Source organism: Alternaria ethzedia (genome assembly GCF_023757985.1).
Source record: "Alternaria ethzedia strain BMP 0044 chromosome Unknown scaffold_18, whole genome shotgun sequence".
Classification (NCBI taxonomy): domain Eukaryota; kingdom Fungi; phylum Ascomycota; class Dothideomycetes; order Pleosporales; family Pleosporaceae; genus Alternaria; species Alternaria ethzedia.
In genome coordinates, this window is record NW_026056211.1 from 189597 (window position 1) to 202159 (window position 12563).

The following is a 12563-nucleotide window of genomic DNA, read 5'->3' on the forward strand; positions in this document are numbered from 1 at the left end:
CTTCCCCACAGCCTCGACACTACAACCCACACACCCAAACACTCATTCCCACGCCCGCTCAACGTAGTTTCCCATCCACCTTCACACTCCCACTCCCCACACTGCCCAGTATCTCCATGAACCGACTCCTCCTCTCTCTCTTCTCTGCCCTTCTTAATCCAAACCCCTGTGTACCTTGCAACTCAAACAATCTGTCCCATTGTTCTAGCCAGTCTACTCCGCGTGGTGGCGCGGGCTTGCGTTTTATCAGCGGGGCGAAGTGTGGGAGTGAGGGCGAGGAGGGGGATATGTGGTATGGGCGCTGGAGTAACGGGGGTGGGGAGGGCGAGGGGGATGGGGATGGTGATGGGGATGGTGAAGGGCTTGGTGCTGGAGTGGTTGACGGGTAACCGTATGCAGGAGATGAGAAGGTGCCATGTGGTTTGTTAGCGCTTGGGATTTGAGGCCGCGGTTTAGGAGCTTGGCGATGTGATGTCGGGAGAGGGGCGAAGGTTAGGTTACGTGTTGGGTGCGTGGATGGCAGGGGTGTGCCTGGGCGGAGGGAGGGCGGTATGAAATCTAAGGGTGACGATGGTCGAGAGGTAGATGAAGAGGTTGGAGATGGATGTGAAGAAGCTCGTGGTGGAGTTGGTGTGCGTCTCGATGGTTTGACTGAACGCTGAAAGTCGGCATTGTCTGTTGGAGTCATGGACCTGAGGTATTCTGACGGCGTGCGCTCGAGACATTCTTCGAGGAGATCTTGTGTTGAGATTTGTTCTGGTGCTGGCGGGAGACGCCCGAGACATTCGAGAACTAGATCTTTGGTGCTGGGCGCATGAGGGGGCTCTGGTGTGGGCGGTAGGGGCTTGTCAACGTCTATATCGGGAGTTAACGATCTCGTTGCGGGCCGTGGACTCCGCATATTCAGAGACCGTATGGTTGATCCTTGGTGATGAAGATCTCGGTCGGTCATGGTATGTAAGGAGGGAATTCTGAGTTGCGATGCGAGCTTGTCTGCCTGCGGTTGACGCTTTTCCGTCGATGAACGATGCTTGGTGTCGAGACTTTTTGATGAACTGTCCGTTCTCGAAGGGGCCGTTGCTTTGCCCAAATATTGCGCTGCCATGGCATTAAGTTCCGGATCATCGTCAATACTCCACTTCTTCCCTTCTACTACGTTTACCTTGTCCGTCTGCTCAAACCCACCCGCCCTTCCATGCCTATAACACACTCCGTCATCATGTATGTGGTATTCACACCCCTTCACGTCACTACTCCCCGTCACGACGTCCTCCACGGAATTCCGCAGCATACCCAGCATCCTCCTATCATACGCGAACATCTTGTCCGTGACAAACTTCCGCAGTAACGTGGACGCGTGCTTTTCCAAATACAGCATTTCAAGAATCTTTTGATCGAAAGTTTGTGCGGGGTCAAGAATAGAAGCTAGCTTGTCGATGATGTAGTCTTGGAAGTTCGGTTGCGAGAATGCGGAGCCGACGATGTGCGCGTATATGAGGTCGATACAGGCGTTGAGTTGAAGAGATACTTGGGTGGACAATTCCACGACGCCAGTAATGAGCCATTCGATGTAAAGCTTGAAGCCTGCGGGATCGACGTCGCCGAGCTGAATGGGCAGTAAAGGTCGATCATCGCGCACGTGCTGTGGAAGGTAGATGCGAAGGTACGGTGAGCGTTCGGCTATGGCGTATTCGACTTCGATGTGCTCCGTAGGGCAATGCTCTGACAGCGTGGTCCGACCAGCGAGTACGAATGTTACCGACTTCAGGAACGACCTAGCTGAAGATGTTCCGCCCTCGCTCTGGAACGGCGTTGTGTACATATCGAGCGATATGGTGTCGCGAAGATGTTGGAGACATAATGAGCGGGCTTCATACTTGGCGTCTTTGTCGCAATACCGCTATGGATTACAATGGAAGGGTAGCGATGAGTGAGTCGTCTTCATGACTCGGTTTTGAATCACTTCCAGTCATGACCAGGCGAGCGGTGACATCAGCGGTCAACGTGATCGTCCGTTTGCTGGTAGTAACGTGACGAAACTGCCGATGACAAACAGTCGCGCGCTTCACACGAACGCTGCTCGATATGACCAAACCTTGTCCTTCGATACTGACAACTTACAAAACCTTGCTTCCTGGTTGGACACTGATCACCGCACCAGTACGCACCGTTGAAAGATCGTGACATCCTCCACTCCTTGACATGGGCAACCTCTTTACCGATAAGATGTCGTCTTCAGAAAAGCGCGACATCCAAAGAAGGCTCGAGCGCGGCAGCATGCCTCCGCGCATACCCACTGGCTTTCCAGGAGTCAATACTGAAGGATACCTACACCACGGAACACCACAATCATCGCAATCCCGTAGCAGTGTCCCGACCAGTCCAAGAAGCCAGAAGCCTAGGAACGTCGACCGCATTTTCGATGGAAGCGACCATATCAGCGATACGGGTCGGAAGTTTCGCCGTCGACCAAGCATCGAGGCACGCACAAGGAAGAGCGATTATCATACGCTGCTTGAAGGCGGGAGCCTGTGGAGTGACGATGATGTCATCGATGATGTTGACACGGACGTGCAAGGACCAGTGCAGTTAGAACCTGTGAAAGAGGAGTCATCCAACACACCCCGAGTACAGTTGGCACCGCGAATACCAAACAAAGCTGTAGATGCACCGAGACAGTCAATGATCAGCGTGCTATATGGCCGTCAGAACCCGGATTCTTGGTACTTGACACGGCGCTTAGCCCGGTTGTCCGCTGTCAACGTTGATACCGAATTCGATTCGACCACTCTGCTCAGACGCCGTAACATCGACGCTGACGCGGCAGAACTGCATCAAATATGGCGACGCACTGGCGTTATTCCAACCCGCTACCGCGACGTCAACTTCGACCCCGACGGTATCAACCCGCAGCATACATGGATCGCATGCTGGCCGCTGATCAACGCAGCGATACACGGCTACGTGATAGATGATGTCGAATTCGTTGACCGCGTCATGGACCTGCTCGAAGAGAAGATACTGAAGGGCGTACGACCAGATATCGATACCATCTCGCACATATTTGGTGAGAAAAGACACAACATGCCGAAAGCTCTAGGCCGCTTTTTAGTCGATCGATGGGTTGACACTGCTGCTGAAGCGTCTGGCGACGTCAACCCGTCAGACTTGCCGCAGCCTTTTGTTTGTTCAGCGCTCGTAACGGCTATGCGACGCCTCTCGGATGATGAACGGTCTTCGTCGCTGGCGGGCTGTCAGTACCATACGCATGCCAAGCCCGAAGAGTGCTACAAAAGGAGGATCGTGCCGGAGGAAGCAAAAAGACAGCAACGTTACCAGTGCCGTCGTGACAAGGCAACTCGAGAGGCTGAGCAGGTCGCTGCAGATTCAATTGAATGTGGCATTTTGGTGGTTGACTGGGAGGGGCGAAGACTTGAGCAACACAGGAGGCTGCGCGAAGAAAGTGATGCTTCTTTGCCTGCTTTCGATGACCGGATCGGAACTGCAGACCAAATGCACAAGGCAGATCCTTCCGACGGACTTGATGTACTAGACGATACAGACGCGAATGACGACCTCAACGCCAAATCCTCGTCGTCATCCATGTTCGGGACTGCGCAAGCTGATAGGTCCGTTGATGAGGTGAAGTTTGCGCCACCAACACGAGAGCCACCGCCGAAGCCACCATCGCCAAGCGCACGCGTCGGACGCAATGACAGCGCTGTCGAAGGCGACCAGACCTATGGGGCTCTTTTGAGAAATCAGCAAATTCAATTCTCGTTGTTTGACGGCGCGATGCAGGCTGTGAAGATCGAAGGGAATAGTGAGTCAATCGCGTTGGGCGCACCTGCCATGCCGCGAGACTCAGACGCGAACGCACGGACCGTCTCAGGGGAGAGTCTCCGCCGAAGAGAGCGCAGAACATGCCCCGGATCAATTCCGGAGTCGAGATCTGGGAGTCTGAATAAGGCTGATACTGCGTAGCTGGCACTTTTGGATATGACGTGCCCGATCTAGTGTTGGTTAGAGAGCGCGTGTAGGTCACACAAGACAGAATGTGTGAAATTGGTTGTTCGATTGCTAGGTGTTTATGATAATGTATATGGTTTCAACGCGGTCTTTGGACGTTTTCGAATTGCTCAGAAGATGGCAGTGCCGTTGACGTGTGAGCTTACCCCGCCTATGATGCTGTTAGTGATTGCAAGAGCTTATCAATCCGGGTATTCAACGTACCTGGGCAGTTAGCAGGCGCAGAGGTGAAGAAGAAGAACCATCTGTTCTTCTCGCGGCACGTTTGCGCCAGCTTCTCGAGATCCAGCATTTCGCCCAGCGGCATTCCCCAAAGAGCGAGGATGTACTCGTGGAGGTGGTAGTCTAGCAACGTCAGTCTGATGTCGCACGTAAATTTGAGGAAACGTACTCTCATGTGTCGGCCATGCCTCAAACGCCGGTGCATCACCAGCGACAGACGCAAAGTAGCTATCATGCAGCCAATCCAAAATCTTTTCTTCCTGGCTCACACCAGCATACCGCTGACCATCCTCACCATCCTTACCGCTACCATGTCGAAGAGCAGCCTTGCTTCGATCTTCATCACTCTTGCTGTCGTACGCCTCCTTCCATCCGCTGCGGATGAACAGCATATCTCCAGGCTTGATGTCACCGCCTTGAGCCGCGGGGCGAATATCAATTCCCTGGTCTTGGCCGCATTGGTACAGGTCCTGCCATGAGATGGGGTAGTAGTCGTAGGGGTCGTAGTTGATACCCTTCTTGTGTGCGTAGCCCCGGTAGTCTAGGAGGATACCGCGACCTGCGATCCCGTGCTCGGCCCAGTGGTGGATGGAACACTTGTGGTTTGCGTTTGGGCCGGCGATATCGCTTCCTTTCGTCTGTGATGAGTGTAAGCCAGCGTTCGCCGTGTAGAGCTTTCACACATACGCCATTGTAAAACGATCCACTGGGAATATGAGCGAAATGTCGGAAGCCATCCCATTGCGTGCCAGACTGGGTGTTCATATGATACACATCGTCGTAGGCAATGCCCTCAGCCAGCGTCTTAATCTCATGCTGAAACACCTCACGACCAAACGCGGGAACGTTCGGCACGTTGAGAGGCAGGCTACCTCGCGGTCAGCAACGACATATTAGAAGGATCATGAAAAAACGGACTTAACAGGTACGATTTCACCCGTTCGTATCTCCCTCGCAGCCGCCGCGACACGTGTAGGCGTCAGAAGATTGAGACGGCCGATCTACATCTGATCAGTTCGGCCCGCAACTAGATTAGACTTCGGTCGAACATACGTAGTCGCTGTCGCCCCAAACCCAAGCAGCCTCCGGAGGCGCCCCGGGAATCTGAGGTAATTCCTTCCTTGTCGGAAATTTAGTGCTATCTGGATCCCACGGTATGGTTGTTGCCGTCTTATTCATGGTGAGAAAATCTTTGATCTGCGTCAAGCGCTGACTCGCAGTGGAGGTTTTCGGGTCGGCCATGTTGGTGAGGCAGCGGCGATCGGGCTTTGTCGGTGTTTGATGTGGTGGTCGCGGGTTTTGCAACGCGTGGATAGACCTTCTTCAAGGTTTCCCCAGAATATCAACGATGTCTCGAGTTGTTATGACGTTTACCCCGCATTTCTTGGAATGCTGGTGGAGCCGCTCGGGCACCGAGGCATTTTGTGGGGTCGTGGCTCCTCCGCCCTGACTACCGGCAACCGACTCGATCATCCAACATCACGACATTCCATCGGTTTGTTGCTGGTATAGCGTGGTCCACGATGTTATTGCTCTTGAAGATGTTTGTATGAGTAAAGTTGAGATGGCCATGTGGCGCTAACATAGATTGATTGTTGGTGGAATTATTGAAGTGGATGACGTAAGGCGGCTAATCACCACTCTAGCCGTAGCGTTTCCAGAATCCCAAGATTGCCACCTGGTTCATTCTTGGCCAAAAGCTTGTCGTCTGGTCAAGAAAGTCTTGTTCACTGCATAGAGTCTTGTCTCGAACATCAAAGTTCGTCGAGCGTAGATGCAGGCGATGATGCCAGGGAAAAGACGCAGTGTCTATTGGGTAATCCCTAGACAAACTTGTAGTGTCAACAGTATCAGGGCACGCACTAAGCTCTGACCGTCTCATCGCCCACCACGCTTCCGGGATCATGGCTAGATCGGCAGGTGGTTAGTCTCGTTGATGTACGATGGAGCGGTGCGTACTATACCCATAGACTTCGACTATCGTCCCAGCACCACTCGGGTAAACCTGTCTACCATTGAAGCACCGCGAGCCTTACTCACTTCGTCAAACACGCCCATATCCTTCTCGGTCTGTTAGAGTCCGAGCCGTTGATCCAGACATAAGCTCGTACTTCCCGCGGTCGATGGGCGCATCACGAGCACTTCCCTCCCATCGATTTAGCCGGTTGCTATCAAGACCTCCTGCCAGGGCTATTGGCTACAACAAGCTCGCATCAGCACAGCTCACAGAGGCACGGATGCATCGGTGCATCCTTCTAGTGCGCGCAAAGCTGTTGGAGGGATAATTCTAGTCCGTTGCGCCGTTGGGCCGGGTCCCGCTGGTGTCGTTCGCGTCGCGTTAACGAAGGCATATAAACGTCTACCCCAGACTTGTACCCCAGACTGTAGCTCATCCCCAGATCTCTTCTGTTCTCCATCTTTTCACCCATTGACCTTGCGACATGGCTTCCGCGGACGAGAAGCCGACCGCCATCGGCATGGAGCATGTGTCCGACACTTCGATTGACCACGCCGTCGCGTATGAGGAGGGCAAAGAGGCTGGCCTAAGCGAGGCTCATATCTGCACCGAGGCAGACAGCAAACGCATTCTGCGAAAGACGGACATTTGGATGCTGTCGCTCCTTTGCATGGTGTATTTCCTGCAATCCGCCGACAAGGGAATCATCGGATTGACGGCCGTCTATGGTCTCAAGGAGGATGCCCATCTCAAGGGCAACGACTACTCAAACATCGGCAACATCGGATACTACGCGCAACTCGGTGTGCAGCCTTTGGCCGCGTGGATCCTCGTCAAACTGCGATACCGCCACGTTCTTCCCGTCATCATCACATGCTGGGGTATTTCAGTTGCCGGTGGCCTCGGTGGTTCTAGGAATTACGCCGGGCTGCTGGCATCGCGATTCTTCCTCGGTGCCTTTGAGGCTATGGTCGTTCCCCTGTTCTCGATGATCACCATTGCCTTCTACAGGCGTTCCGAGCAGCCATTCCGCGTGGCTTGCTGGTACAGCTGCTATGGTCTTAGCACCGTTCTCAGTTCACCCATCGTTTACGGTTTCGCTCAGATCAACTCGTCCTCGCTGTACCGCTACCAGATGGTGTACCTATTTTTCGGACTGTTGACTATCGTAATTGGTCTTATCACCTACTGGTGGGCCCACGATAGCCCAGGCGAGGCTCGATTCCTGACACCGGAGGATCGCTTGAAGGCTGTTGACCGAGTGAAGGCGAATCAACAGGGTATCGTCTCGCACAAGTTCAACTGGTCGCATGTCGCCGAGGCCTTGAGTGAGCCCAAGTACTGGCTGTACATGATAATGGTCATCGCTGTCAATGCTGGTGCGTCGGTCTCTTCGGTCTTCGGCTCCATCATCCTGAAGAACCTGGCTGGATTCAGCTCAGACGAAGCTGTCTTGCTGAACATGCCTTTCGGAGCGCTTCAGGTCGTTTCCATTCTTGGTGCATCGTGGCTCGCATACCGTTTCAAGCGCAAGTCGCCATTCTTCCTCGGCTTGGTTACCATCGTCATTGTTGGTGTTGCTCTTTTGGTTGCGCTTCCGAAGACTCCGGATAACAAGGGTGGTCTGCTCGCAGGTTATTATCTGATTGCCTTCGTGTACGCCATTAACCCTCTGCTCATCTCCTGGATGGGCTCTAACTGCGCCGGACAAACCAAGAAGGCCATCTACTACACCTCTTTCAACGCCGGAAACTCCGTAGGCAACATCATTACCCCGTACATCTTCGATTCGAAGTTCCAACCGCAATACGTAAGCATCTTATCCCTGTCATATACTCAGCCGCGAGCTCATCGCTAACACTCCGCTTTTAGGTCAATGCTCTCAAGGGCATCTTGATAATCTGGTGCATCCTCTGGGGTGTCGTTGTCGCTCAAGTCGTCCTTATCACCTGGATGCAGAAGAAGAAGTGCGATCAGCGTGAGGCGGCCGGCCTTCCCAGGAACCCCATCGATTATTCGATGAGTGGTCATTTCCATGAGGCTGGTGCTGAGGTCCACGGAGAGAACGGTCTGCAAGACATGACAGACAAGGAGAACATCTACTTCCAGTACTTGTTGTAGACGCGACTAGAGCTTTATCAACCCTTGTTCGCTTTTCCGTAGTAGATACCAATGCATGAGTTTGGTCATTCAGAATGGCCCATTTTGAGTGTATCTGGCGTCTCGTCGACTCGGTGATGTTCGTCAATCGTGTCCAGCGATGTCGTGCCAGGTTCCCGTAAACATGATTCTAGTGTTGTGGAGGCTCTCGAGTTTGCGATGACCGGAAGTGCGGAGGGCAGTATCGACCCTGATAAGTCGTGGGGCATGCCCAGGTGTGTCGGGGAGAGCTCGATTCAGAAATCTCGCTTATGTCAGCCACTCATGACTAGCATGACGCGTCGCGTCATTCAACCCCTCGGCGTACTTTTGCAACAACAGCATGACTTGATGGTCACCAACGCCAATCCCCTTGACTAGGCACCTAGACTCCACACTTCCCACCTTCATCTCTTCGCTCCACGGATGATCACACGGTCGCAGCTGATTTTCGCCTGCTTCCTCGTCCCTGGTATATCAATCCTCCTACTGCCGCTTCTATACGCCCGTCCACGGCAACCAGCAGATTCGATGCCTGCACGAGTATCACCAGACGAAGTAGCGTCTGCCCTTCTTTCCGAGAAGGGACTAGAACTCCAATCTCTGCAAACCATCCAGTCGTTATGGGCAGGCTACGGCGAGATATGTCGCGTGTTCGCTAATCCGATAGGCTCGCCAGATTCGACGAAATCCTACGTACTCAAGCTTGTAAACCCCCCACCGACGAAGGCCAGCGACGAAGGCCATACCAGAAAGATCCTGAGCTATCAGATTGAACAATACTTCTATAGCCACCTCGCTCCTCAAATGCCAGCAACTTTACCGGTCGCCGAATGCGTCGCTAGCATCAACAAGCACAACACGGATGGCACCTCGATGACTGCGATGTTATTGAGCGATCTGAAACAGAAATACCCTGTGGCTGGAGAGAAGCGCAACGTATTGACGACGACCCAGGCTTATGCCGCGCTGGATTGGCTTTCTGGCTTTCATGGCTTCTGGTGGACCCGCGTCAAGTCCCTAGACTCCGCGTCTCTGGTCCTACCACCGCTCGAGGAAGTACAACGTTATGGACAAGCCTCGTCGAACAAATCGGTGTGGCTCAATGGCGGATATACCTATCTTGCGACGCGTCGCAAGGAGTACAATACTCTGGCGAAGGATTACGACGCCGAGTGGAATGAGCCACTCACGGACTGGGTTGACGGCGAAGACCTCTCCATCTCTGAGATAGCGGCAGCGTTCCTCACACCGAAGGCTACCGGCCGGTCACCAATCGAAGCATACCAAACTCTGATCCATGGTGATGTCAAGTCTGAAAACATGTTCACCAGCAAGTCCGGTGAAGAGGTCGCCTTCTACGACTTCCAATACACTGGTCTTGGCCTGGGCGTCTGCGATCTCGCCAAGCTCTTCACATGCTCCGTTCCGCTAAGCATGCTCGTTGCCGACTCGCATATCCCGCGGGAGCTACCCATGCAAGAAGGCGAGAAGCAGCTGTTGCAACGATATTGGGAACGGCTGAGAGAGACTGGCAAACAAGAGTACAACTGGTCGATCTTCGTGCGACATTGGGAGACGGCGCTCGTAGACTGGCTCCGCTTTCAGGCCAGCTGGGGCTTCTGGGGGAATACCGAATGGTTGGAAGCTAGGGTGCGGAGTATACTGAAGGATCAAGAGTGGAGGGACGCATTAATCAGTAATGTGGATAAGGCGGGTATCCGCAAGTAGGTGATTTCCACCGAGAAGATCGACTTCGCTAGCTGTCCCTAAAGCGTTTGTACCTTCACTCGCCGCAAATGTCGGTCCCACAGGCGCTGAACCCTTCTCCTCGCCCGCAACGAGTCTACATATGGTTTATTCATCTACGCTCGGTAATAACTCGGCTGGAATGGCCAAGTGGTAAGGCGTCGCACTCGTATGTCGTACGATATGCGAAGATCCTGAGTTCAATCCTCAGTTTCAGCTTTTAAAAATCCTTTTTGTTCTGCCTTTTTTGCTGGCCAATTCACTTACGCGCCGAGTTGGACAACACAGGCGCAACATGAGCTCTCTTCTGAAGTCCTTCGGCAGTGCATATAGCTGATGCAGATGAGGCGGATGAGGCAAATGGTTGGTTGGGTATCGCTAACCCCAGCTTGCATGATGTGGCTTAGAGCACCCCGCAGTCGAAAGTCAGCACACGTTGCGAAGCCAAAAAGAGATGCCTACAGCCTGATCAAGTTTTACGACCTGTCACTTTCTACAAACACTGTGGTCTCATACCACCCCCATGTCTCAACGCGTCTCGAACTTTAACATCTCCAGCCGACTTCGCTCGTCGTCGTCCGGTACATCAAACACCCCTGATCAGCCACCCTGCGAATACATCGATGGTGTACCATTGGACTGGTCAGGTCGCGGCACATCACACGTGGATTACGACAAGTCTGAGGTACTTCCTCTCACACAGGACGAGTTCCTCGGACATGGGGTGCACGGCGGCGTATACGAGACCAGTTGCAATGGCATCAAGCTCGCCTGGAAGCGCAAATATTGTCGTCGCAAGATAGGTGAAAGAGAGTTGCACGAGATTGAGATAATCAAGAAACTTTCGCATCGCCATATCATCCGGCTAGTAGGAACATATACCCACGGCCCATTCCTCGGGTTGCTATTGTGGCCTGTTGCGACCTGCGATCTCGCGACTCTCCTCGAGGATGTGGATTGGTTGATGAAGCAAAAGCCCTCTCGCTCCCAGGATCAAGACGAGCCACTAGAAGAGCAAACCGATCACGACGCCGATCGCAAAGCAAGACTCCGCGCACTCGCACTTCCAACTCGAGGTCATGCTACACCAATTTCCCCAGCGACAGCCTTTCTAAAACGAACGATTATCTGCATAGCAAGTGCAGTGGCATACCTTCATGCGTCCAACATTAAGCATAAAGACTTGAAGCCTGCCAACATTCTGCTTTCTATGGACGGACTGTGGTTGACAGACTTTAGTACAGCAACAGACTTCTCGGTTATAACTGGAAGTGTTTCAGAAAATGGAGAACGAGGTACACCAAAGTATTTCGCGCTGGAAGTCGCGAGTTTCGCACCTAGCGGGCGCTCTGCAGATATATTCTCCCTGGGTTGCATATTGTTCGAACTTATTACATTGTATATGGGACATACTTTGGACCTTAGCCAGAAACTCCGGCAATCGCACGATAAGTCATTTCAGTCGAATCTTGATAAAATCGTCGAATGGTTCGAGGATGATCTCTCGGTTGGATCGACGGCTGCCGACGATTATCTCCTGGGCCTTGTGCGATGGATGATGAAGAAAGAGGCAGTTATGCGCCCAACCGCTGGCATGATCGAGAATGATATCTTGATGATAAACGGGTTGGGCACGGCTCTCTGTGCGACTTACCCTCGACTACAGCATTTGGACTCTCATCGACAGCGTTGCTGTTATCCGAGGGCATCGCCTGAAACTGGAGCGAGCATACCGCCAACGCTAAGCTTGAAATCCACTATCGAAATCGTACACGGAACTCGCTACCTTCAGTCAAGTCCTCGCCCAATATGCACCGTCTATCTTGAACATACAGGCGAAAGCCTTGTTGAAAGTGTCCATATATTTGTCGTAAGTACCTATCTGTCTACATCTTCGTAGTACCGCATATTGAAAGAGGACTTTCAGGACAGAACTCATCGGAAATCTCACGTAGTTATCCATACACCGCCCTATGAGGTAAACAGCGCGTACGAACGTGACATCAGTGCTTACGTAGTGCTTCGACCAGGGGTGGTATGGGACCATCTGACGGCACACCTAGTGCCAAAGACAAATGAAAGGAGGATGATGCCCGTTTTATGGCCATCGAATTACAGAGACTTCAAGTCTAACAACTTTTTTGGCGTTCGAAATTCATCTTGAAAGCGGACTTCTGGGATATGAGTCGCGAAGGTGTCATAGCACTACGAAGGATGTCAAGTCTCATTTCAAGAGCGCCGCGGAAAGTCTGCGGTGGTTGGAAATCTGCAGCACGTGAGGGCAGTACAAGGCTTCCCGCTACCTTTATCTGGTACAACTCCAACACCACCTGGTATCCGATTACCCAGCAACGCGGAGCTATGCTATTGGTCAGTATGAAACCTATTTGTGACCTCCAATCAGTCATCTTGGTCGCAATCACTAGTGCAACAGGCTCATGCGGTCTGCACAGCGTATCAGCGTTGT

At 52.8% G+C, this 12563-nt stretch overlaps 5 protein-coding genes and 1 non-coding gene across 6 annotated transcripts; 4 read left to right on the plus strand and 2 right to left on the minus strand.

The window, feature by feature from the left end:
• Positions 1 to 1158: 1158 nt before the first annotated feature.
• J4E87_006998 (uncharacterized protein) lies at positions 1159 to 1822 on the minus strand (the record flags this gene model as incomplete). The annotated part of the gene is made up of 2 exons (XM_049378598.1): positions 1159 to 1199; positions 1252 to 1822. The coding sequence occupies 2 exons, from the start codon at positions 1820 to 1822 to the stop codon at positions 1159 to 1161; spliced, it is 612 nt and encodes a 203-aa protein (XP_049231619.1).
• A 380-nt stretch (positions 1823 to 2202) lies between these two features.
• Positions 2203 to 3984, plus strand: J4E87_006999 (uncharacterized protein; the record flags this gene model as incomplete). The annotated part of the gene is made up of 1 exon (XM_049378599.1): positions 2203 to 3984. The coding sequence occupies one exon, from the start codon at positions 2203 to 2205 to the stop codon at positions 3982 to 3984; it is 1782 nt and encodes a 593-aa protein (XP_049231620.1).
• Positions 3985 to 4139: 155 nt separating this feature from the next.
• Positions 4140 to 5493, minus strand: J4E87_007000 (uncharacterized protein; the record flags this gene model as incomplete). Its single annotated transcript, XM_049378600.1, has 6 exons — positions 4140 to 4180; positions 4234 to 4374; positions 4421 to 4889; positions 4939 to 5119; positions 5170 to 5252; positions 5305 to 5493. The coding sequence occupies 6 exons, from the start codon at positions 5491 to 5493 to the stop codon at positions 4140 to 4142; spliced, it is 1104 nt and encodes a 367-aa protein (XP_049231621.1).
• Positions 5494 to 6692: 1199 nt separating this feature from the next.
• Positions 6693 to 8329, plus strand: J4E87_007001 (uncharacterized protein; the record flags this gene model as incomplete). The annotated part of the gene is made up of 2 exons (XM_049378601.1): positions 6693 to 8018; positions 8081 to 8329. The coding sequence occupies 2 exons, from the start codon at positions 6693 to 6695 to the stop codon at positions 8327 to 8329; spliced, it is 1575 nt and encodes a 524-aa protein (XP_049231622.1).
• Positions 8330 to 8878: 549 nt separating this feature from the next.
• J4E87_007002 (uncharacterized protein) lies at positions 8879 to 10078 on the plus strand (the record flags this gene model as incomplete). Its single annotated transcript, XM_049378602.1, has 1 exon — positions 8879 to 10078. The coding sequence occupies one exon, from the start codon at positions 8879 to 8881 to the stop codon at positions 10076 to 10078; it is 1200 nt and encodes a 399-aa protein (XP_049231623.1).
• A 154-nt stretch (positions 10079 to 10232) lies between these two features.
• On the plus strand, positions 10233 to 10315 carry J4E87_007003. The gene has a single exon. It is a non-coding gene; the product is annotated as a tRNA-Thr (tRNA).
• The last annotated feature ends 2248 nt before the right edge of the window (positions 10316 to 12563 follow it).